This window comes from Lentinus tigrinus (genome assembly GCF_003813185.1).
Source record: "Lentinus tigrinus ALCF2SS1-7 unplaced genomic scaffold L226scaffold_4, whole genome shotgun sequence".
NCBI lineage: Eukaryota > Fungi > Basidiomycota > Agaricomycetes > Polyporales > Polyporaceae > Lentinus > Lentinus tigrinus.
The window spans coordinates 1,114,228-1,135,883 of NW_027137913.1; the positions used below are offsets into that span (position 1 = coordinate 1,114,228).

Sequence of the window (21,656 nt, forward strand, 5' to 3'; positions counted from 1 at the left end):
CGTCTTTGCGTGGGGTCTGATTGCTGCGGCACGTTCGTTCGCGATAATACAATCTCAGACGGACGACTGCGCATCCGCGAGATGACCCCAACGAGAGCTTTCCGAGTTTATCCAGTCCAGCGAGGTTTTCAGGTCCGCGACATCCCGGGACCGCTCTCCATGCCGGTGAACGAAGGCATCCGCCTGAGCACGAGCCAGCAAATTCGGTCCGCACAGAGACCCAGATTGAACAACACGAGAGTATTCTGCCTGTTTACATAGACCACTGAGTCCCAAGTGGTCTGAGAACTCTCGCCCGGAGGTAGCTTGATGTATCCTTTAATTTGCGTAAGGTGACATCGCGGAGAACATGGAAGGAAGCCACGGCGTTGAACCATTTGTTCGTCCTCGACAACTGGAACCGGCATCTGACTGGGGACGTGAGATGCTCGAGTATAACCAAGGTAGCTCGTGGAAGGTGTCACGTTTCAACTCTGAGCTTTTAGTCCATATATATAAGAGACCAGTTTGACTTCCGGTCCTTGTCGATTAGTGGTTAGATCATCACGTTGTGGATTCACAAGACCGTGAAGGCGGAGGCTCGAATCCTCCCTGGGACATTGTTTTCTTTTTCGACCTCCGCGCCCACGCACCAGCTTGTGAGCTCTTCCGTTCGACGATCGCTTCCACCCTGGCGTTGCAATTTTTGTCCCCACCCAGCGCCACCGACTCGAACTCGCTAACTCTCTGAGAGCGTTACCCTCTAGGCTCTCGTCATAGCCGCCACTAGAAGCAGACTCAAATAGATTTGAATGGAGCGCTTAGCCACCCAATCACCAATAGACTCTCTCCTGCTCGGGTTTCTCAGCATGCCCTATCTATGCCATGTCAAAGCCGCAGGTCACGAATGAATCAGTGAGTCGAAGCAATGTTGGCGAGATCAGTACTTCTCACTGGTACTGCGTGACACTCAGGCTCGCCTGGAGGGTAGTAACAAGAACACCCACCCCGGTTGCCGGAAGTTACTTCTGGAACAAGCGAAGGATGTGTTTCGAAATCCATCAGCTCGTTGTTGGGGCTCCAAGCTGAGTGCACCGACAAGCGCTTCAGAAGCTACATAATCCCGAGAGCCACTGAGCAACCGGAGGCAGGGACCGACCCGGGATCTACTATAAGTACTGTCACCAGAATCCTCGCGGCTATTCGGCCGCGCCCAGTTGCTGCTAAGCTCAGGCGATGTCCGGCCGTGAAGGTGATATCAACAGATCCTCGTTCATCGAAGCGGGCGAGGGCTCTCTGGAGAAGGTAGAGACGGAGACAATCGTCGATGTCTTCGGCAACGAAGAAGAACATGAGATCAAGTACAAGACTCTGAGCTGGCAGGTAAGTCGACTCCATGTTACCATCGAGGCGTCACTCACACGGCATACCTTTCTCAGCTTGTCAGCGCCCTAATGATCGCTGAGATCGTCAGTACCGGCTTACTCACATTGCCCAATGCTGTTGCCATTGTCGGTAAGCCCTGACCTTACCTTACACATGCGCAGAAGATCACTCATTCAACATCTGGATGATAGGCATCGTGCCGTCGCTAATCCTGACTATCTTCCTTGGGATCTTTGCACTGTACACCGCCAAACTGTTGGTGGATTTCAAGATGAATCACCCGGAAGTGCACAACATGGGTATGCGCTCCACGATTAATAATCGTCTATGAATGACCATTCCTTTCAGGTGACGCGGGTTACATCCTCTTCGGACCAGTTGGGCGCGAAATTTTCGCCGCAGGTTCGATCATCTTCGCCATCTTCGGCGTGGTGAGTAACAATCCAAGCGGCGCACAACTCTTCACTGACGCTGCAACTCCCAGGGTGCGCTTATTCTTTCGGGCCAGCAAGCGTTGTCGACGTTATCCAACAACGGTCTATGCGCAACTGTCTTACTTGTAATCTTTGCGATTGCTACCTTCCTCCTTGCGTTGCCGCGGACATTCAGCCGTCTGAGTTGGCTCGCATTGGTTAGTGCCGTTACCATCGCTCTCTGTGGCGTCCTTGCCATGATCGGCGCTGGAGCAAACCCGGTTCCAAATCGTATAATCCAGGCCGCCCTGCCGTCCAACTTTTACGAAGCCTTTCTGGCTATCACTGGTCCGGTATGTCTAATGTCAGACCTGAGTACGGAAACTGATGTCGGGCGTGACTACGTAGGTTTTTGCATATGCAGGTTCGTAACGGTCATCACCGCATTGCTTTGAAATTCGCTGACCGTCAAGTTTCCTCTTTCATAGGGCACTTCGTGTAGGTCCCGTTGTCGCTCCCTCAGACATTGTGCTCATGTTTGTAAAGGTTTTTTGTGCTCATCTCCGAGATGCGACGACCTCAGGACGCCATGAAGGCAAGCGATACCTCCGCGTTATGCTTGTTACATTGACCAAGTCAGTCTAGGCTGCCTGGGTATTGCAAGGCTTTTCCACCACCTTCTATGCCGTGTTCAGCGTCGTGGTCTACGTGTACATCGGAAGCAGTGTTGCAGCTCCGGCGCTCTTCTCCCTCCCGCCTGTCTGGGCCAAAATCAGCTTTGCTTTCGGGATGGTGAACTTCCTCATGTGCGTCACATGGTAGCCCAATGTTTCCCCGGATCCCAACTCACCCCTGCATGCAGAACCGGCGCACTCTACACGCACTTCGCCGCCAAGCTCCTCTTCGTTCGCTTATTCCGGAAAACCCGCCACATCCACTCGCACACGGTCCTTGGGTGGTCGACATGGGTCTTTCTCTGCTTCGCGTCCGTCGCGATCGCCTTCATTCTCGCCAGCGCCGTCCCAATCTTCTCGTACCTCACGGGCATCACCGCCTCGCTCTTTGCGTCGTGGTACACGTACGGCGTGGCGGGATTTTTCTGGCTGCACGACACGTTCTATCTCAAGGGTGGTCTGGGCGCTATCAGGAGACGATGGTTTGGCACCACGCTTGCCGTGCTGACGGTGCTAGCAGGCGCGTTCATGTGTGTCGTGGGGACGTATGTCTCTATCAAGGTGAGGTGCCATATACTTTCATTGTGCAGTAGTGGAGGGAGTGGCTGACTCCAGACAATTCTGTAGCTCATCGCAGATGCATACAGCCAGGGGCTTGTTGGCAAACCATTCACATGTTGACAGGCTCGGCGGGCCTTGTGTCCCGGCACAGTGATACATACCACGTTGCTTCATTTACTATCCGTCTTCCGGCTCGCTCGACAATATTGATGCGCAACGTCCGACGTGCCTCAGGCTGTCGCACAAATAGCAACGCTCGTGAGTCATTCCGACTTGACCGGGATAGTTGACAGGCCTTGTTGTTCTCAGGTAACACATGGGGCTTGAGCACTAAGTGAAGGTTCATCAGAATGTACTGATATCTTCCAGCAACGCGGTACATCAGCTGTAGTACGCCAAGAACATGGAGGCATTTCCGCTATAGACCCCGATACCGCCCTACTCGAGTCAAAAGCGGATCCGGCAAGCCGAGCGACTTGACATGCCGAGCTCTCAGCAACGGACCCCGACGAACAAGCAAGCTAGAGTCTGGATACTTATACTTACTGCGAGTGTTCATGCTGCCAGCGACAAGGAACAGATCTTGACTTCCGTGAGCACGATGTCCACTTCTAACCCCAAACAGTTGAATGCCGCTACTGCTCACTGGTACAACACGAACCCAGACCTTGAGGACGGCCGTCTGCGTGCACATAGAGTTGAGTTCGAAGTGATGTTGCGAACTATCCTGGCGCGGCTCCCTGATCGCCCCGGGTTGAAGATCTTGGACATCGGAGGAGCCACAGGTAGGTGCAAGAACTCCAATAACCCCCAAGGCTGTGAACTTTGACAAGTCGCCGAACTTCATGCCAGGTCCTTACACGTTCGCGTTGGCCGGGCGCGGCCACACCGTGACCCTAGTCGACCTCTCCTCCGGGCTCCTCGACCTAGCGCGCACCCGCGCCGCGGCCCTTCCCTTGACCTCCCGCCCCGCACGCATCCTCCAAGGGGACGCCACTGCGCTCTCGTCCATCCCGGAGCTCGCCGACGAGCGCGAAACGTTCGATGCAGTCCTCCTCCTTGGTCCGCTCTACCATATCATGTCCGAGCCTCTGCGCAACGCCGCGATCCGGGACGCATGGTCGATGGTCCGCGCCGATGGCGGAGGTGTGCTCTTCTGTGCGTTCGTCAGCCGGTGGGCGCACTACCGCGCCCTCGCGATGACTGACCCGACACGGTTGGCGGCGAAGCGGGAGTTCTATGCTCAGCATGCGCGCGATGGGGACTATGTGCGGCTGGACGAGAGTGCAGTGCCGTACCATGCGATGCACCATGAGACTCCGGCGGAGATGCCTCGAATCCTGCAGAGGTTGACGGGCGTTCCTGCGCAGAGCGTGAAGATGATTGGGACGGAGGGTTTACTCGCGGGGGGCCTGGATAAATTGGTGAACGAACTGCAGGAAGTTGAGTTCGAGGTACGTATCTCATATCATCGATAGTCCGAGAGATGGTTGTTGACCAGCTGTCGTTCCGTAGGCATGGGTTGAGAAGAGCCTAGAAGTCGGCACAGACGAGCACGGATGGTTGTTGGCAGACCACATCGTGGGGATAGTCTCGAAGCCATACATAGCTAGATAATCATCTATGGTATGGGCATTTCAAGAGAACAGCTACATCTACAATAAATATGCGTCTAGTCGGTACAATGGGTATGGATACTTCGTCCTCAACTCATGCTAGCTCGAACCTCACGCCGAGGATGCGACAGCAGCATCGAGGGCCTGCTCGACGTCGGCAACGAGATCCTCCTCCTCCTCGACTCCGACGGACAGGCGGATGAGGTTGTCGCCGATGCCGAGCAGCGCGCGCTCCGCGGGCGGGATGCTTCCGTGCGTCATCTTCGCCGGGAGCTCTGCCAAACTCTCGACGCCGCCGAGCGATTCCGCGAGGGTGAAGAGCCTCGTCGCCGTGAGGAACTTCTCAGCCTCATCTGCGCCTCCGCGGATGCGGAACGAGATCATGCCGCCGTAGGGGAAACCACCCACGTCGTCCCCGTTCGCCTTCAAATACTTGTCGACGAAGGTGCGCGCTTGCGACGACAGAGAGCGATACGCAAGGTCGTTGCGCGGATGGCTTGACAACCCGGGGTAGATAACCTCCTCGACATGCGGCGACCGCTGGAGCGCGCGTGCGACCGCCAGAGCGTTGGATCCGTGAGCCTTCATGCGGAGGTGCAGTGTCTTCGCGCCACGCTGTGCAAGCCAGCAGTCATATGCACTCGGAACCGCGCCAATCGCGTTCTGCAGGAACCGGAGCTTCTCCGCCAGTGCCGCGTGATGTGCGGGGAGGATCAGAGCACCCATCACTACGTCTGAGTGTCCGTTCACGTACTTCGTGAGCGAGTGCATGACGATGTCTGCCCCGAGGACAAGCGGGGACGAGTAAAAGGGGGAGAGGAAGGTGTTGTCGACGAGGACAAAGGGCTGTGAGGGTGCCTCGCGCGCGAGGGCAACGATGCGCGGGATGTCGATGAGACGGAGGGTGGGGTTTGTAGGGGATTCGATCCAGATGAGCTTGGTGTTGTGCCGGAACGCCGCGCGAATGGTGTCGTCGTCCGCACCCTCGAGGTCGACAAAGGTTGTTTCCAGCCCTTGGTTGATGGCAGCTACGCGCGTCATGTATCTGAAGGTTCCACCATAGACGTCGTTTACGCTCACAATGTGGGCGTCTGGGCCGAGAGATTGGAGAACAGTCGCAGTAGTCGAAGATCCTGAGGCGAATGCAATGCCATACGACCCGCCAGACTCGAGCGCAGCGAGCGTGGCCTCCAAAGCATTACGGTTGGGGTTCCCTGAGCGGGAATACTCAAAGCCCTGTGCGAGAACGCGAGGTGAGCAAATTGAGGAAGTAGATTATCCTGTACAATCAGCACACCTTGTGGTTTCCGACGCCGTCCTGCTTGTACGTCGTGCTGAGCGAAATCGAGGGAATCACCGCGCCCGTCTCCGGGTTTGGCTCAGATCCTACGTGGATCGCACGCGTCCCAAAGCCATCGAGCGAGACGTGCTCCTTGATGGTGTGGATATCGTTCGTGCCGTTCGCGTGATGAGAGGACTCTCCGTTGAGAATGACCGGCGACATGACTATGCGATGGGGGGTGACAAGATGCTTGAGATGAAGCTGGAAGCACGGTAAGCTTTATAGCAAGCAAATGGCGGCAGCATGACGAGATTATGGACGGAGAGACGAAATGGGCGGCTGGTGGCTGACAAATTGCGCCGACCGTTCTTGTCCTCCCGCCCCATGTCGCGCCTGCCTTACCCCTGCTTACCCACCTCGCCCGGATCCTGGCAGATGCACGCTGTCATCTGTTCGCTTTCCTCCCCATGTTGCTCAATCGCCTAGCTCGCAATTGGTCCTCTGCTGACCATCAGCCTCTGTTTTACGTGTCCGAAAAGCTTCTTTGAATCGATGGTCCACACACGAGGTCCCTCCGGCCTTCCTGGTTTCATCCTACTACCGCTAGGGCAATGGCTTGGCCTCCTGGAGATCAAGGATACGAACACGGAATGGCGGCTCGCGGGACAGGGCAGACCGCCGACACGATCATTGTACGCGTTCCTGCGGCAGTCTTCGGATGGCAGAGATACCTCATGTGTATACGGGAGACGATCAACGACTGTGCGCAGTACGTTATCAGCAGTCCGGAGTTCGTCCGAAGGCCAGCTCAAGGGTCGAGATGGTGACGACGGAGAAACGGGAGACAAGCTTCAGACGTCGCGGAGACGTCTGAGCCTGATAGGCGCATCTGGAGAGCTATCTATATACTCGCTGGGAGGACGAATGTCCTTCTATGTCCCTTCTGTGGGAGCAACGATACCGAATGCAAGGTGCGCAGACTACAGTTGCATCGCATTCGCCATCGACCATACGTTTGTCGTCACTCCTTTGGACTCCCCTTCTATGTCCTGGTCGCTCCGACGTTGTCGTATTGTACAATTGTCAGCGTACGCACGCAATCCAGACTCCATAGACTGCCGGTCGTGTTCGGTTTGTCCTTAAATCAGCCAGGCATCAAGCATCTTGGTCAAACGTGAAGTGTCGTCAAGTTCTCCGTCCTCAGCGTATCCATTCATGGCGACTCTGTGTTGGTCTGCGAAAGCACATCCCGTCTAACCTCAGTAAGACTGCCCGGCTTCGGGAGGGCTCCAGTGCCTCCCATATCTCTCACTTGCGCAAAATATCGTTGATCAGGGAAGTGTCGCCCCCCACCCATCAGTATTTGACCTTGCTCAACTTCTCATGCATTGTACAAGTGCAATTCCATCAACGGCTATCTTACAGGTGTTTCCATGGTTCCGTTTCAAGATCAACCCCATCGTCCAGATACAATCTGCCGATTCACTCCTACCCCCCAGAGACGTTCACTTCTTGTTCGCCTTCTTCGCGGCAGCTCTCGCCCTGGTGATCTGCTTCTTCCATCCGTAACATTGGTTACAAGCTGCACACGACGCGACGCTCAAGATCAGCGTGCGCACGACGCAGCAGATCGTCAGAACGTACCGGTCGATCCGTGCTTCTTGCACTGGTACTCGCCGTCCTTGTTCGTGCTGGACGCGGGAGCCTCGATGCCCTCGCGGTCAATGGGGTCGAACTACAGGAGGTCGCCCACAATATCAGCACCGGGTCTCAGCTCGCATGCATATGGACGACGTACCCCGAAGAAGGTGTCGTTCTCTTCCCGCCCGTCGTACGAGCACTGGGAGCACTGTCGTGGTCGTGCTCAGCCATGCCCTGGGCGGGTGCAATACACGGTGCTACTTACGACCTCCTTGAAGTGCGGACAGAAGTACGCGTCGTTGATCTCGATGGGCTGCACCTGCGTCTCGGCCATGGTATCTTGTGATATGGGGTGTGGAGGAGAGTGCGAGGAGGAGCGAGTCTAACTGTCTAACACGAACAGTCTACAGCGTGCGGGACGCGAGGGGTTATCGCCGTTCGTCTCAAGTGGTCGCAAGAGACTCAGGAGTGGAGGTGGGAACGCGCACGATCCGCAGGTTATATAGGGGGACCTGGAGCGGCCAGAAGCCCTCGGTACTACGGGCGGGTTCCCAAGTCGAGCACCGTGGGTGGCTGGACGCGGGGCCAGATGACCTCGTCAGGCGGCCACTGGACGCTCCCAAGATCCCAAGGACCCAGCCTAACCTAGCCCTGTCGCGTCACGTGTAGGGTCCGTGCGCAGGGGAGGCGGTGGCTTCGGGGTGTAATTGGGTTCTGTTTATGCGTTCAGGTGAGTTCACTTGTTGGGTTCGTGCATTGAGATATGGGGAAGTGCTGACTTCTCTTCTGTGCAGACGTGTTCCGAGTTCCCACCGGTGCCATGTCCAAGGGACTTCGGGGCTGCAGACTTGATCATTCAGACGCAGATAGTAGTGTATGTGGATACCGCTTACTGTTCAAACGTTCAGCTTTCACGCGACGTTCACGTTTGGGATGCGTCAGTGACGTGAAGTTCGGACGCTTACCACCGACTTGTTGAGAAGCGCCCATTTCTCTAGGTATGAATGGATCTTCATGAGTCTAATCCCCGCTGATAGCATACACATTTTCTGAAGGAAGACAGAAGACATACAGGATATAGAAAATGAACAGCAACTAGGACAACGAGGACGTGGGGAGCGCAACTACGCTCAACCTCGGGGCGATCCATCATCAACCGCGAGCCTCCCCTGCGCTCGCAGTCTCCTTCACGCGGACGGGAACCTTGAACCGCACAGTGCGGTGCCCCGGACGCTTCAAGAGACACACCATGCCATCCCTCAGGACGAACGTCTCTGCACCTGGCACGATGTCCTCAGGCCTGATTCCGGACGACTGCTCCAGCGACAACAACCGCATGGAGTACGGGTACAATGAGGGACCAAGCAACGCCCACAGCTCGAACTCGAAGGGCGAATTCTCGGGCTCGCCGGTGTCGGACTTGACGAAGTCCAGGCAGTACTCTCGCGTTTTGAAGGCCCCGGGGAAAAGGCGCATGGAGTACTCGCTGTTGGGGATGGCGCAGACGAAGATAGGTGGGCCCTCCATGCCTGGATTAGGCTTGCGCTATGCGATTCGTAAGTACATTCGTCGCGTATCTCACGTGAAAGGAAACTGAACACACACCCCAGTGACCTCGGTGACAGGGCTGAGGAACTCGCTGGCGACCCTGCGCACCGTCTCCTCGCTGCCCATGTGGGAGACGTGCATCGCGAGCTTATTGTCGATCCATGCGCGTATGCCCTCCTCAGGCCCATTGTAGAGGTTGCCCGGGCCGAGCAGCCAGATGTCGACGTCGTCGCGAGGCTTGAAGTTCGGGAACCGCTTTATGATGTCCTCCATGTAGATGTCGCGGAGGGTCTCGCCTTGGGTATCCACCACTGTCACCATTGGAGGCAAATCGGCGGGACGGAAGGGCGCTGTGGTGGCGTTTGGCATCTGGGGATGTGCGTCCATGGTATCGAGGAGAGTGGTGACGATCGCTGACTACTATGGCTGGGTCAAAGGAGGCTCGAGCTGGAGGTGCTCGTCAAATTCTCTCGCCTCAATGTCCCTCCTCCGGACTTTTGTATGGTGTGTGGCTTGGTCTATGAAAGAAGAACAAAACTGTTGGCTGACGTTTCGTCTCTTCGCAGAGCTCTCCAAGCTCCCTTTGAACCAAAAGAGTACGAACTTCTAAGGGGAGTATGTGCGTGTCTCTTTGTATCGTCCAACACCTTTCGGGAGCTGACGATCGCTCATTCCAGGCGACATAAGGTCCAATGCCACGTTGTCAACTTGCCTCTCAACGAGCTTTGAGAGCGCAGCAAGTTAAGATCGCTCAGAGTCTCCCGATCTTCAAGCCGGCGCTAGCTGGAAGGCTGGAAACGACAATGACTCCATCACAATCCTTCAGTTCGCATTTTGGACGTCGGCTTTTGGTGTATGGGGCTCTTGTTCTACCAAGGCATATTCCCGATTTCGGCACGGGTTCGGGATCTCCGGTGCCTCATGGTCGGTCTTACTTGGGAGGGTGTATGGTTGTTATTTCATTCACAGTGATTTCACGCTAGTCCGAATCGAGTCCGAACCTCAGGGCCGGCGCCGGTAGAAGGGCTGGAAGTTAGGGTGGCCAAAACAGTCTTTTGCAATTGTCATCGAGCGTCTCGAGGCTGGCGGTTCAAGGAAACGGTCCTCGAGTGCTCCATTTCGTCGCGTAAGAAAGTCTGACGTTCGCGATTGGCTATGATGAGTTCATAGCACCGCTTGAGCAGTGCCCCGGAGCGAGTCTAATGACTGTGCCTTGCAGTCATATATCGAGGATCTCGGGCGGCGACAATCCCGGTGAGTAATTCACCGGCATCAGTTAATTTTCTTCTCCTTCTCGTGACACCGCACTAGGTGCGCCCGCGCTGGACTTCTGTCATATGCAGCCTGTCTTCGAAGCGGGGTCTCATGCCCATACATCCCACTGCAACCGCAATCGATATGTCGGAGAGAGCTACAGCCGGTATCTGGCGGTGCACGCCCAGAGCTGGTGGTTGGCTCTCATTTGCTATTTTACAGGAATGACGTGCGCGCGATATGTCCCAAGCCCCATGCGTTCACCAAAACACCGTGAAGTGTTCGGAGTTGAACGCGGTGCCGGTTCGTATAGTGTGGGATCCGCGATCTCCGAAGCTGCGGAAGGCTTAGTGCGGTTGCTCACCTAGTCCTCGCCAACCTTGTATATATACACTTGCGCGAGAGCAGTGCCCTCCCCACAACTCACAAGTTGAAGATGGCTGGTTCGTTGTTCCAACACGCGTACTACATTGTGAACGTCATAAACGCCATGCTATACGGTGCGTAGTTATTCTTCATTGCTGCTCCTCACATCTCCTGATACCCTACCCAGGTATGGCCCTGCTACTGTACATCCAGACGGTCAGGCAGATCCTCGACATCCGCAAGTCAGAGCGCACATCTATGGACAAGTTCATGGTGGGCTTCGTTACCGTCCTCCTCATCCTCAACACCATCTATTGGACCACGCAAGCGTACTTTGGCGAGATGATGTGGATCACGCACGCCGACTACCCGGGCGGCGCGGATGCGTACGTGAGTACCTATGCGTCTGTATGGTACCAGACGTGGGGGACGACGGCGAGCGTTATGAGTAATCTCATGAGCGATATCCTGTTGGTGAGTGACTTTATGCAGCTTCGTAATCCGCACTGATGCCTGCCCAGACGTACCGCTGTTTCGTAATCTGGAATAGCAAACGTGTCATTGTCCTCCCCGGTCTCGTCTGGCTCGCGTCTCTCGGTAAACCGTGTTGCTTACATTTTGGCCACGACGTGTGCTTACCCAACCTCTCAGCTTTCGGCGTTGGGCTGCTCTACGAGTCTGGCCGGCCAGACGGAGACTATTTCGGCGGGATCGGAGCCATGTTCGTGACTGCCTACACAGCGTCGACATTTGCCTTCAACGTCCTCGTCACCTCGCTCATCTGCGGGCGCATCGTATACGTCGGGCGATCCATGCGCGCATATGGTGCTGCGGACACAAAGGTCTATACCGGCGCACTCGCGATAGTCGTCGAGTCGGCGCTCCCGTTCACGGTCTTCAGCGTTGCATACCTTATCACGTTCGCGATGGGGTCTGACGTCGCGTATGCGTTCTCCTTCTACTCCATGTTCACGGTAAGTAAATGTCTCATAGCTTACGGACGGTGCGAAGAGAACTCACCCGTTTGCGCACATCTAGTTCATCTCTCCCCTCATGATCACCTCGCGCGTCCTCTCTCGGAGAGCATGGACAAGGAAGTCCGGCATGCTCTTCACCACTACCATCAGCTACCAGGGCCAGACAGACTACGTGACGGATGCGGATATCCCCATGGAGTTCCTGCAGAAGAAGTCGACGGAGATAGCCATGGAACGCAAGCTACCATCAGATACCACGAGCGATCCAAAAACTGTGCCTATCGCTATCGACGTTGAAAGCCTCCCGGTATAGGCCCTACTGGAAGACTCAGACGTCCACAGCAGCGGGACGTACGTCTGCAAGCAGTGTAATTATGGTGAGCTCCGAATTCTGCACCTTGTGGCAAGGATATTACTGACACTCAGGTGTTCTAGTCCCGACGAGTTCGTGTGCCATCAACCCTGAGCTTTACTATTTGCCGGGCCACAAGTACTGGGACCTGGGAGTTCCGTTCTCCTCGCTCCTCTCGTCCCGATTCTGGGCGCCTCATGCATCTTTGGCATGACATTGACGCCAACGCGACCAATCGGCCCTCCTCAGGCTCCTCGCCGTTGACCATTACCACTACCACCACCAATGATACAACCTTTGTACTCGTCACCGACGACCACCCGCACGACCCGCACCTGACGGTGCTCAACGTGGCGCACGTCGTCGCCGGCCCTGCGCTGGCTGGGCGAGCGAAGTTGTATTGATGCGACCCACTACGGGGACTATGTCAAGTAGCACTAGCACCATGTATTCTAGCGACGAGTATCGATGAGTGTGAATGGTACTTATCTACGCGTAGCTCTCATCGCGCTGCGTGGAGTGTCAAGGTGACGTCATCAGGCGAAGTGGACTTTTGTGGCCTAGTCCCCTTCGTTCAACTTACTGTAACTACCACCACCACCACCGTCGTCATCACAAAACGCGCTACAAAACGGCTGGCTATCTCCAAGCATTAGGCCGTAAGCCTCATATCAAACTCGGTATACGTGATTAAAGAGCGTAATATTTGTATGTTCTTTAGTACCAAGTTCTTGCTCCGATTCCATCTGATTTTGCATCCTCTTCTACGCTCAGGTTGTTCGGGGGAACCATCGTCTCACTTCAGCCCTCCCGATGAACCTGTTGGCACTTCGTCGAGACGTCCTGCTGCCTATCCTCGAGCTCCTCACCCAGCGCGACGCCACGCAGCTCGCCAGGGTAAACCGGGCTGCCCACAACCTCGCGATGCCAAGCGTGCTGTCTCGTGTTAGTTTGGGTCAGAGGGATGACGCTGCGTATTGGAACCCCAACGCCGCCATTCAGCGAGTAACCTCTTTCACCTCCCTCGTCTTGAAGGATGCCGATGTGTGCGGCCACCACATCAAGTCCCTCACGCTACACTGTGTTATCTTCAGTCAACGCGGGCTAGAGCACTTGCCCTTGCTCGAAGAAGCCATGCGGTGCCTTACAAATCTTCGAGAACTCGCAATCGCAAGGACCGGGACCACTTTGAAACACTTTCCTGCGCTGGTCGAAGTGGTCGCAGGATACGAGAAGCTCGAGTACCTGAAGCTACAAGATGTCGATGCACATACAACACCACTGCTTGCGCGCATGACATCACGGCCGCGAGAGATCTTCCTCGAGGACGTGGACCATCCCTTCGTCTTTGACTGCCTGCGACCGCACAGCGGGACGCTGGAAGTCTTCCGACTGGTTAGCTCGAGGGGCGCACTTCCTCCGCCCAACGGGGATGCTTGGGACCGCGTACACACGCTGGAGCTGAGCAACTGGCGCGTGTACCCTCCTGTCGCCTCGCTCTCCCATGCATTCCCGCATGTCTTACTGCTGTCCATACAGGCCACGCGGTTCGGACGCAGCCCTACGGAACCGGCCAGTTCACAACCTTTTGTGTGGCAGAGCATCGACATCCTGGAGCTCCATCGCACATCGCTGAATCTAGTCTCCCCGGCTCGTGTCCTCCGTGTTGGTGACCTTGATGGCGACGACCAGTTGACTCCCAATTTCCTCCACTACGCGCAACCGGTTGTCCTCGGTTTGGACGTATACTCTGAGGACTACTGGATGCCAGCACTCCTCGAGCCGTCAGGGAGGGGCCTCCAGAGGCTCCAGTATCTCTCCATAACGAGGGTCAATGGGATGATCTTCTCGGGCGAGGACCACAAGTTCTACAACCGCACGTCGGGTGGATATGACCGACGGCGCAGCATTGTGAGTTTGGAAGCTGTCCTTCGCAAGAGGCGCATACTGACCTAACTCTGTTGGCTCGCACCTTTCCCGAATGGCGCTTATATGCGCAGATAGACACACTTGGCAAGCTGGCGGGACTGCAGGTGCCCCTCCGCGCGATCTCATTTGGCCCTCAAGATGCCTTGCCTACATCAATGGAGAGTATGGCCAGCTTCGTAGCTGGCCTGTTCCCTACGATCGAGTTTGTGGGGTTTGGACACTATGAGTACCGACGCTTTCTGCCTGTGTTCGTCCCCTCCAAGTGGTATCGGGTGGGACGCGCTCGGTCCGAAGAAGACGGGCTTATTGCTCAAGCAGTTAATCCTGTTGAGACAGCACGAATTACGAGGTACCTGGAGGAGCTTGGTCGATCCCCCAGTCAATAGGCAAGTCGTGTTCATCATCACCCGTGCGTACTCTCCGCCGCCGTCGGACCTAGTATATTATCATACCATTCGTGCCTTACGCAGCCTGCAGTGTAACTGTGCTCTCTCTCTGCGTACAGTCATGTCTATCAATAATCAGCACGATTCCTTCCGTTCGTTCTGGAGCGCACGCTCTATGTCCCGGAGGTTCTGGGTCCAAGTCCTGGTGGTGCTGACTTGGAGGATAAGGTTCCTCCGGACATGTACAGGAGGGCTTGCGCGACGCTCAGTCCGCCGCATATATGGGAGGTATACCTGATATCAAGGCTGCTCCTCGACTAGGGGGCGGGTCACAAGGCTGTTCGGCGGGGCTCCACACAGACTTGAAACGAGGTGTACTTCGTTATACGCAAAGACCGGGACTTCAGTTGGAGGGGTGGAGCAGGCGGGGACGGTTGCTGGGTCACCCAGAACGATGCGGAGAAAGCGGCACTCAAGGCCCATTTCAAGAAATTGATTATGTTGGGAGATGGACGACACCCTTCCAACTCAACGTCGAGTATTTCAGTTACTAGTCAAACTGAGATGAACGTCTCGCGGCCTCGCCAGCAGCCCGGCTAACCGGATCGTTGAGCGCTCCGTCTGACCGGAACATCTGCTGACGTCAGCAAGTTGGAGGGGACGATTTCTCGCTTTAAGTTTCTGACCACCTCCACCAACGTTGGTTGCACTACACGTAGAACACCCTTCGTGAGCTCCGTGAGTATTGTTCTGACAGTCTGACCGGTCTCCATCTTGCTCCTTCACGTTGCTGGCCAACTTATGGCTTCATCACAGGTTCAGAATCTGCTCTTTAAATGAACATACTCGAACTTCCTCAAGACGTCTTGCTACCGGTCCTCGATTTCCTCACACAGCACGACGCTGTGCAGTTCGCCAGGGCTTGTTGGGCTCTCCACACCCTCGCCATGCCGCGCGTGCTCTCTCATGTAGAATTGGGCGCGCCGGAAGGCAGTGCAGGTCGAAGGGACCCGCAGACAGAAGGGCGCCTGTCCTACGTGGAGGAGTTCACTTCCTTCGTTCTGGGAAATCCCGATGTCCATGCCCGCCAAATCAGGTCTCTCACACTGCACTGGAATGCCATTGTTCCTTTACCACCAGTGTCTAAGGGCCACGTCGAGCATATACCATCCTTAGTGGAAGTCATACGGCACGCCTCGAATTTGCGCAAGTTGAACATCTCCATGGCCGAATCCCTTTTCGAGCTCTCCGCGGCATTGTTTGATGTCATCGTCAGCCACGACAGGCTTCGGACCCTCGAGCTAACATACGTCAGCGAGAAAGCTCTTGCTCTGCTTGCGGGTATGAAGTCGGGTCTTGAAGAGATTGCGCTCGAGGGGTTCCGCGATGATTCCCCATTTGACTTCGCCTGCCTCCGGCCGCACATGGCCACGCTCAAGGTCTTCCGGATGAGAAGGTTTCAGACTATGCGCTCGCCGCGTGTCGGTGACGTCTGGGGCCGCGTACACACACTGGAACTCCACAAATGTCACGACTATCTGCCTGAGGCTGTTACCTCGTTACCTCGGGCATTCCCTCATGTTCACGTCCTGTCGATACGGACGTTATGGGGCCAAGGTGTCTCGATGCCACCGATTGCATGGCCCAGTGTCAAAGCTCTGGAACTCTCACTCGTGTGTTTGAACCTGACCACGCCTATCCGTTTTCTACGCCTGGACAGAGTCCATGGCGCAGGGCTCCCGCTCCAGTTCTTCGAACACCTGCAACCTTCTGCCCTCACTCTGGACATGCACCGCTCTCACTGGCTGCCAAGAGTCCAGGCTGCCTCAAGCCTCCGGACAACGCTGCGGTATCTGCAGCTGCAAAGTTCCGAGATAACCTGGCTCGTGGATGGCCAATCTGTGAGTCGCATCTATCCACGGTCATCACGCATATACTGATGTATATGCGCCGCTGTCGCTCGTATAATGCGTAAAAGAACCAGCTCAAGAAGCTGTCGAAACTGCGTCTGCGGGCTCTCGTCGCTATCTCGATGTGTACGTACGTCACGGATTACGCGCCAGAAGCCCAGGAGAGCATAGCAAGACACCTTGTCGCCTTTTTTCCATCTGTCAAACTGGTCGGTTTTGGCTACGATAAGTCTGTCTCCGGCGCGCTTCACTTTCCCCCCACGACTTGGTATCGGGTAGGACGGAAGCCGAAGACCAAAGGCGCGGACGGAGTTGTCATCGAGGCAGCCCTCCCCACCGAGTCCGCAACGATCATCGAATATGTAGAGAATTTAATCGGTCGGGCCAAGTAGGCGGGTCTGCGAGCACGAGGGCACAGCAAGAGATGTTGCCATCTTGTTTCCTGCTGTTGAATTGGTCGGTTTTGGCTACTCGTCAGGTTCGGTTGTCCCAGGTATGCTTCACTGTCCCCCGGAGAAATGGTACCGTATAGGACGGAAGCCGGAGACCGAAGGCGCGGACTCCGGAGTTGTCGTCGAGGCAGTCCACCCCACCGAGACCGCAGCGATCAACGAATATGTAGAGAAATGTGCTCGGGCCGAGTAGGCGGTCTGTGAAGTGCACGTAGGACGGCATTGGTCGACTGTAAACGCACTTGTCCGTATCGTCTACTCCTGATGCCCACCCCGGCACACCATCTCTCCTCTCTGTTCCCGAGCTCTCCGTCCTCATCCATTGCCCATGTCGATATCTCGCCACGTAACTGTCCTCGTGAACGGTGGCAGCCGTCGTCTAAATCACGATCGTCCTGACGTACGCCTACCCTTCTCCTTTCTTGACCCCATCGCGCCCCCCAAATATTGGGATTCGTATTCGTCGTCACCTGTCTCATCCAGTTTGTGTCATGCAGTCATCCTTGTCAGCCCAAACGCTGTCAAGGGCTCCATCAGCGTCTTCACCATCCTCACCCCGCACCACACGCGTCAACACGCATGTCCTTGTGGCCGCCTTTGTGGAGCCAAAAATGCCCGCAGAGACCGTGACGAGTTCGTCGCTTTTCGAACGCGACTCGTGTCACCAGCTCGTGCCGGTACTGTCTCTTCTCGAGCTCTTGTACGCGAATATGCCGTCGTGCGGTCTCATTCGGCGCTGTTGCCTCTCTGAACCGGTAGTTCGTGTCTCCGTGTACTACTCGCCTCCTTGCAGGCTCGTTGCTCATAGTCGCATACGCGCGTTGTCGACGTTCTCACCGGACTCACCTGTCTCATACTCCTAACTGAGATATGTATATCAACAAACTTGAGTGCGAACGCGGAGGTTGTCAGTGCGGTGACAGTACTAGTATAAGCAATCGATTGTTACGGTGTGGTATACAGAGTACAACAATATGTGTGAGAGAGGGTAGCAGCGTGCGGTATCGGAAGCTCGAGGACTGTTCTCAGAACTTGACCCGGCTGATGGTCTCCCAGAAGTGCTTGCCCTGGAGCTCTGCGATCTCGAGCTCGAGCGCAGACGGCTGGCGGGAGCCGTCAGCACCCGCGAACGTGCCCGCACCCCACGGGGAGCCTGCAAGCACGCGTCCACGTCAGCATCACCTCCCGACTTAGATCAAGCAAGCTACGACTTACCACCGTGCACCTCGCTGAGGTTCGTAAGCTGCGCAAACGCCTTCCCATACCCGAACGGGATGAAGTTGATGCCGTGGTGGGTGAGCGTCGAGATCGAGTTCACGACCGTGCTCTCCTGGCCGCCCCCGGGGGACGCCGTGGAGACGAACACGCTCGCGAACTTGCCGACGAGCGCGCCGCTCGCCCACAGCTGGCCCGTCGCGTCCCAGAACGCCTTCCACTGCGCGGGGAAGTTGCCGTAGCGCGTCGGGATGCCGAACACGAAGGCGTCGAACTGCGCGAGGTCGCCGGGCGCGAGGACCGCGTACGCGGGCTTGGGCGGGGCGTACATCTTGGCGAGGACGTCGTCGGGGAGGGTCTCGGCGATCCTGTGTGGGGTGAGGGTGGGTTAGCTGCTGGGGTGCGGATGGGAGAAGGGAAAGGGGAGACGTACTGGTAGATGGTTGCGGAGCCACCAGAGGCCTCGATGCCCTTCTTTACGGACTCGGCCACTGCGGAAAGGAGCGGGGAATTAGACTAGGGCTCTTGCAGTGTAGAGACAGCACTCACACTTGGCGATGTGGCCGTACATGGAGTAGATGACGATGGCGACCTTGGGAGACATGGCGGGCGAGGTGGAAACTTTGGTAGAGGTAGGAGAAGGCTTGGCGGGAGCGGCGCTGGTAGCAGGCTTAGGCTTGGATTCGATGTCGTCGGAAAAGGTCTTCTTGAGACGCTTTCCAGGGAAGCACATCTAGCGGGGGGTGATAGCGAACGAGTAGGGCAGGACTCCCGAGCCTTATATAGGCACAGGGCGGCGCAGCAGGAGGGTTGGGCGGGCCTACGGTCGCGCCTGTTGGAGTAGGACACTCAGCTCTACCGAGCGACGTGCGGACGCCTGGACGTCTTCATCAGCGTTGACAAAAAGTCGACACGTATGAAGTGATCGAACCTTAGTGGTTTATGAGATTGTTGCATAAGAGCCTGTTAACATGGAGCCCCTGTGGGCTACGGTCGAAGGCATGTCGCAATAATGAATATCGGCTAACTAGTTGTCTGTTCGCTCTCAGTCAGGGCATCTCGGAATTGGACAATTCTGCTGACAGGCGTATTGGTCAGCGGTGTCGGATGGGCGTAGGAGGGCGATCAATGTACTAGCTATGGAGCAGGGTGCGAGCATCTGGCCAGGTATGGCTATGGATAAAGCGCAGGGTGGCTCTGGTTGACAGTCTCGGCTGGAGGATTCGGAGATGTGGGAATACGTGGGACAAACGGGTCCATAGAGGGATAGAAGAGGGCATGTTGGTTACCAATCAGCGCACTGTCTGCGTCGTGGTCGATGTGTCCTGCGATGGAAGAGGCTTTCAAGCGTCCACCGTCCGCGGGAAATACAGACTCTCTTTGGCTCCGGTCTCGGCCACATGGCGGCAGGGCGAGAGAATCGTGCCCGATATGGAAGGCACCCAACCGCCGCCGGAAATGGCAAGAGAAATGACGCGGGTCACCATCATCATCCGTCCTCTTGCCCTCCCTCACTGCCCTCTCGCCGTCCTTGTCCGTCCTTCGTCCTCACCCTCGCGCGCACGGACTCAGTCTTCAGGCAATGAGGCATCACAATCGTGCGCGGATGGTATGCGAAGCCCGAAAGTGCGGACGCGGAGAAGACACGGCGTGAATATGAATATGGAGAGACGGCGGATGGAAGGGCAGAAGGTGTCAGAAGGATCGGTGGCCCAATCGAGGACAGAACATCTCACGACGCCCCAGGCCCTGCGCTCCAGCCGCTCGATCATCGATATCTGCACACACTATAGCGTATAAGACATTTGGCACAGACATCCACCACCGTCCATACACCGCCGTCGGATGTGTTTCCCCGGAAAACGTCTTAAGCACAACCACTCCGACAACCCCCAGCCTGCCCCCGCCCCTGCTCCTGCTCCTGCTCCCACCCAGCCCTCCACTGAACCCGCACCTCCACCAGCCATGTCTCCCCCCAAGGTCGCCATCGTTATCTACTCCATGTACGGTCACATCGCCACCCGTACGTTCCTCGCCTTCTCGCATATACATACATGTCTCCTAACTTCGTCTACGTAGTCGCCGAGTCGGTGAAGAAGGGTGTCGAGGCCTCCGGTGGCTCCGTGACCATCTACCAGTGCGTCTCCTGTTTCTCGCGCTCCGCTACAACTGCTCACCTTTTCACCCTCCTACGCAGGATTGCCGAGACGCTCTCGCCCGAGATCCTCACCAAGATGCACGCCCCGCCCAAGGCCGACTACGCCGTCCTCGCACCCGGCGACCTCGCCCAGTTCGACGCCTTCATCTTCGGCATCCCCACCCGTTACGGCAACTTCCCCGCCCAGTGGAAGGCGTTCTGGGATGCCACCGGCCAGCTCTGGGCTAGCGGTGCACTCAACGGCAAGTTCGCCTCTGTCTTCGTCTCCTCCGCGTCCCCCGGCGGTGGTCAGGAGTCGACCGTCATCGCGTCCCTCTCGACGCTCGTCCACCACGGCATCAACTTCATCCCTCTCGGCTATGCCAAGGCCTTCGGCCAGCTCACGAACCTCTCTGAGGTCCGCGGTGGTGAGTTCCCAGCCCCTGTGGTGCATCCATGTATGCGTGCGCTTCTTGCGCCGCGTATATATAGCACCTTCTTCGCCCTGAGGACATACGCTGACGCGCTTATCCGCGAATAGGCTCTCCTTGGGGTGCTGGTACCTTCGCCGGCGCCGATGGCTCGCGCAGGCCCTCCGCCCTCGAGCTCGAGATCGCCGAGATCCAGGGCAAGCACTTCTACGACACCATCAAGAAGTTCACGTTCTGAGCTCCCAGCGACGAGTACATGCGTAAGGGCACGCATACAGTAGGTGATTGGGACGTTGTCCGGGTAGAAGAGTCCTCTACAGTGTACCACTAGTATCGATCCAACGACAGCAACTTTACATGCTTGCGCACCGTGTGTCGTACGGGCTGGTCGCGCTTCGACTAGAAGACGACGGGCTGAAATTAGGTGCTCCGCGGCGACGCTGCCCGATGGCAAAATCGAATTCATGCGACCGTGCACCTGACTGCACAGACCTGGACCTCATGAACACCAGCGTCGTTGCTGTGCACAGGTCGCCCCTCGATCAGGCATCTCTCTATGTACATACATACCTCGACCACGCCCACGAGAAGGCTCGCGGGGTATACGCGTCCTCCCATCTACAGACACCGAGCGCCGCCGTCCCGCGACGGAAGTCTCGCGCCATCCAAGGGTGGCAACGCGGCATTCTTGGACGGTCGCGGTGACGCGGTCAGGTGGACGACGGAGCGTCTCCCGGTACCACCGAAGGCTTGAGAGCTTGAGCTTGGATCGAGAAGTGTGGACCTGTGGCATTTGGGCGGGCCACGAGGCGTTCTTCCAGGAACCGTGTGTAGACAATATGGTTGTTCTAGAACTTGGGCTGTCATGGTACGTGATTCAAGAACCAAGACGCGTGAACTTGTGCGGATCGCGCCCGGTGCCCCCTCACGACCGTGCGTTCCTTGGCACGTCGGTCCAACAGGAAGTTGGCATTGCAGATGGTGTTCTGAGCTCTGAGACCCAGTGAGAAATCCGGTTTTCTACAGTGATCTGGAGTTATCTCCAGCTAACCTATTGAAAAGGTTAGATTAAGACGTACTGAGACAACTTTAGATCACGCCATGTCCCCTAGAAAACCGTTTTGGTTATCTGTGTGCATCTGAATCC

General features: G+C 56.5%; 13 protein-coding genes and 1 non-coding gene across 14 annotated transcripts; 10 read left to right on the plus strand and 4 right to left on the minus strand.

Annotated features, from left to right (window-relative positions):
* Nucleotides 1-517: 517 nt before the first annotated feature.
* On the plus strand, nucleotides 518-599 carry L226DRAFT_t35. Its single transcript has one exon. It is a non-coding gene; the product is annotated as a tRNA-His (tRNA).
* A 616-nt stretch (nucleotides 600-1,215) lies between these two features.
* On the plus strand, nucleotides 1,216-3,133 carry L226DRAFT_567421 (amino acid transporter; the record flags this gene model as incomplete). The annotated part of the gene is made up of 8 exons (XM_067684026.1): nucleotides 1,216-1,362; nucleotides 1,419-1,494; nucleotides 1,557-1,664; nucleotides 1,714-1,796; nucleotides 1,850-2,131; nucleotides 2,424-2,584; nucleotides 2,641-3,013; nucleotides 3,080-3,133. 8 exons carry the CDS (start codon nucleotides 1,216-1,218, stop codon nucleotides 3,131-3,133), a joined length of 1,284 nt encoding a protein of 427 aa, XP_067539839.1.
* A 481-nt stretch (nucleotides 3,134-3,614) lies between these two features.
* On the plus strand, nucleotides 3,615-4,630 carry L226DRAFT_567422 (S-adenosyl-L-methionine-dependent methyltransferase; the record flags this gene model as incomplete). The annotated part of the gene is made up of 3 exons (XM_067684027.1): nucleotides 3,615-3,798; nucleotides 3,866-4,467; nucleotides 4,529-4,630. The coding sequence occupies 3 exons, from the start codon at nucleotides 3,615-3,617 to the stop codon at nucleotides 4,628-4,630; spliced, it is 888 nt and encodes a 295-aa protein (XP_067539840.1).
* Nucleotides 4,631-4,740: 110 nt separating this feature from the next.
* L226DRAFT_456347 (uncharacterized protein) lies at nucleotides 4,741-6,133 on the minus strand (the record flags this gene model as incomplete). The annotated part of the gene is made up of 2 exons (XM_067675287.1): nucleotides 4,741-5,865; nucleotides 5,927-6,133. 2 exons carry the CDS (start codon nucleotides 6,131-6,133, stop codon nucleotides 4,741-4,743), a joined length of 1,332 nt encoding a protein of 443 aa, XP_067539841.1.
* A 165-nt stretch (nucleotides 6,134-6,298) lies between these two features.
* Nucleotides 6,299-7,199, plus strand: L226DRAFT_245508 (uncharacterized protein). Its single transcript, XM_067673220.1, has one exon. The coding sequence runs from the start codon at nucleotides 6,464-6,466 to the stop codon at nucleotides 7,052-7,054; it is 591 nt and encodes a 196-aa protein (XP_067539842.1). The 5' UTR covers nucleotides 6,299-6,463; the 3' UTR covers nucleotides 7,055-7,199.
* A 3-nt stretch (nucleotides 7,200-7,202) lies between these two features.
* On the minus strand, nucleotides 7,203-8,023 carry L226DRAFT_531094 (uncharacterized protein). The gene is made up of 4 exons (XM_067680007.1): nucleotides 7,818-8,023; nucleotides 7,710-7,760; nucleotides 7,556-7,646; nucleotides 7,203-7,493 (listed from the first exon to the last, which is right to left on the minus strand). Exons 1-4 carry the CDS (start codon nucleotides 7,884-7,886, stop codon nucleotides 7,417-7,419), a joined length of 288 nt encoding a protein of 95 aa, XP_067539843.1. The 5' UTR covers nucleotides 7,887-8,023; the 3' UTR covers nucleotides 7,203-7,416.
* A 619-nt stretch (nucleotides 8,024-8,642) lies between these two features.
* Nucleotides 8,643-9,558, minus strand: L226DRAFT_531096 (uncharacterized protein). The gene is made up of 2 exons (XM_067680008.1): nucleotides 9,158-9,558; nucleotides 8,643-9,097 (listed from the first exon to the last, which is right to left on the minus strand). Exons 1-2 carry the CDS (start codon nucleotides 9,485-9,487, stop codon nucleotides 8,705-8,707), a joined length of 723 nt encoding a protein of 240 aa, XP_067539844.1. The 5' UTR covers nucleotides 9,488-9,558; the 3' UTR covers nucleotides 8,643-8,704.
* Nucleotides 9,559-10,790: 1,232 nt separating this feature from the next.
* On the plus strand, nucleotides 10,791-12,010 carry L226DRAFT_456352 (uncharacterized protein; the record flags this gene model as incomplete). The annotated part of the gene is made up of 5 exons (XM_067675288.1): nucleotides 10,791-10,854; nucleotides 10,908-11,194; nucleotides 11,242-11,317; nucleotides 11,372-11,694; nucleotides 11,759-12,010. 5 exons carry the CDS (start codon nucleotides 10,791-10,793, stop codon nucleotides 12,008-12,010), a joined length of 1,002 nt encoding a protein of 333 aa, XP_067539845.1.
* Nucleotides 12,011-12,018: 8 nt separating this feature from the next.
* On the plus strand, nucleotides 12,019-12,599 carry L226DRAFT_245765 (uncharacterized protein). The gene is made up of 2 exons (XM_067673221.1): nucleotides 12,019-12,074; nucleotides 12,133-12,599. The coding sequence occupies exons 1-2, from the start codon at nucleotides 12,072-12,074 to the stop codon at nucleotides 12,451-12,453; spliced, it is 324 nt and encodes a 107-aa protein (XP_067539846.1). The 5' UTR covers nucleotides 12,019-12,071; the 3' UTR covers nucleotides 12,454-12,599.
* A 48-nt stretch (nucleotides 12,600-12,647) lies between these two features.
* Nucleotides 12,648-14,507, plus strand: L226DRAFT_557913 (uncharacterized protein). Its single transcript, XM_067683207.1, has 3 exons — nucleotides 12,648-12,757; nucleotides 12,824-13,960; nucleotides 14,050-14,507. The coding sequence occupies exons 2-3, from the start codon at nucleotides 12,863-12,865 to the stop codon at nucleotides 14,362-14,364; spliced, it is 1,413 nt and encodes a 470-aa protein (XP_067539847.1). The 5' UTR covers nucleotides 12,648-12,757; nucleotides 12,824-12,862; the 3' UTR covers nucleotides 14,365-14,507.
* An 804-nt stretch (nucleotides 14,508-15,311) lies between these two features.
* Nucleotides 15,312-16,666, plus strand: L226DRAFT_567428 (uncharacterized protein; the record flags this gene model as incomplete). The annotated part of the gene is made up of 2 exons (XM_067684028.1): nucleotides 15,312-16,265; nucleotides 16,343-16,666. 2 exons carry the CDS (start codon nucleotides 15,312-15,314, stop codon nucleotides 16,664-16,666), a joined length of 1,278 nt encoding a protein of 425 aa, XP_067539848.1.
* Nucleotides 16,667-17,639: 973 nt separating this feature from the next.
* Nucleotides 17,640-18,944, minus strand: L226DRAFT_245822 (flavo protein WrbA). Its single transcript, XM_067673223.1, has 5 exons — nucleotides 18,873-18,944; nucleotides 18,491-18,818; nucleotides 18,375-18,432; nucleotides 17,942-18,309; nucleotides 17,640-17,879 (listed from the first exon to the last, which is right to left on the minus strand). Exons 2-5 carry the CDS (start codon nucleotides 18,672-18,674, stop codon nucleotides 17,752-17,754), a joined length of 738 nt encoding a protein of 245 aa, XP_067539849.1. The 5' UTR covers nucleotides 18,675-18,818; nucleotides 18,873-18,944; the 3' UTR covers nucleotides 17,640-17,751.
* Nucleotides 18,945-18,991: 47 nt separating this feature from the next.
* L226DRAFT_245816 (uncharacterized protein) lies at nucleotides 18,992-19,846 on the plus strand. The gene has a single exon (XM_067673222.1). It carries the CDS (start codon nucleotides 19,220-19,222, stop codon nucleotides 19,739-19,741), a length of 522 nt encoding a protein of 173 aa, XP_067539850.1. The 5' UTR covers nucleotides 18,992-19,219; the 3' UTR covers nucleotides 19,742-19,846.
* Nucleotides 19,437-20,857, plus strand: L226DRAFT_501803 (flavo protein WrbA). Its single transcript, XM_067677848.1, has 4 exons — nucleotides 19,437-19,964; nucleotides 20,021-20,078; nucleotides 20,139-20,506; nucleotides 20,620-20,857. The coding sequence occupies exons 1-4, from the start codon at nucleotides 19,787-19,789 to the stop codon at nucleotides 20,745-20,747; spliced, it is 732 nt and encodes a 243-aa protein (XP_067539851.1). The 5' UTR covers nucleotides 19,437-19,786; the 3' UTR covers nucleotides 20,748-20,857.
* The last annotated feature ends 799 nt before the right edge of the window (nucleotides 20,858-21,656 follow it).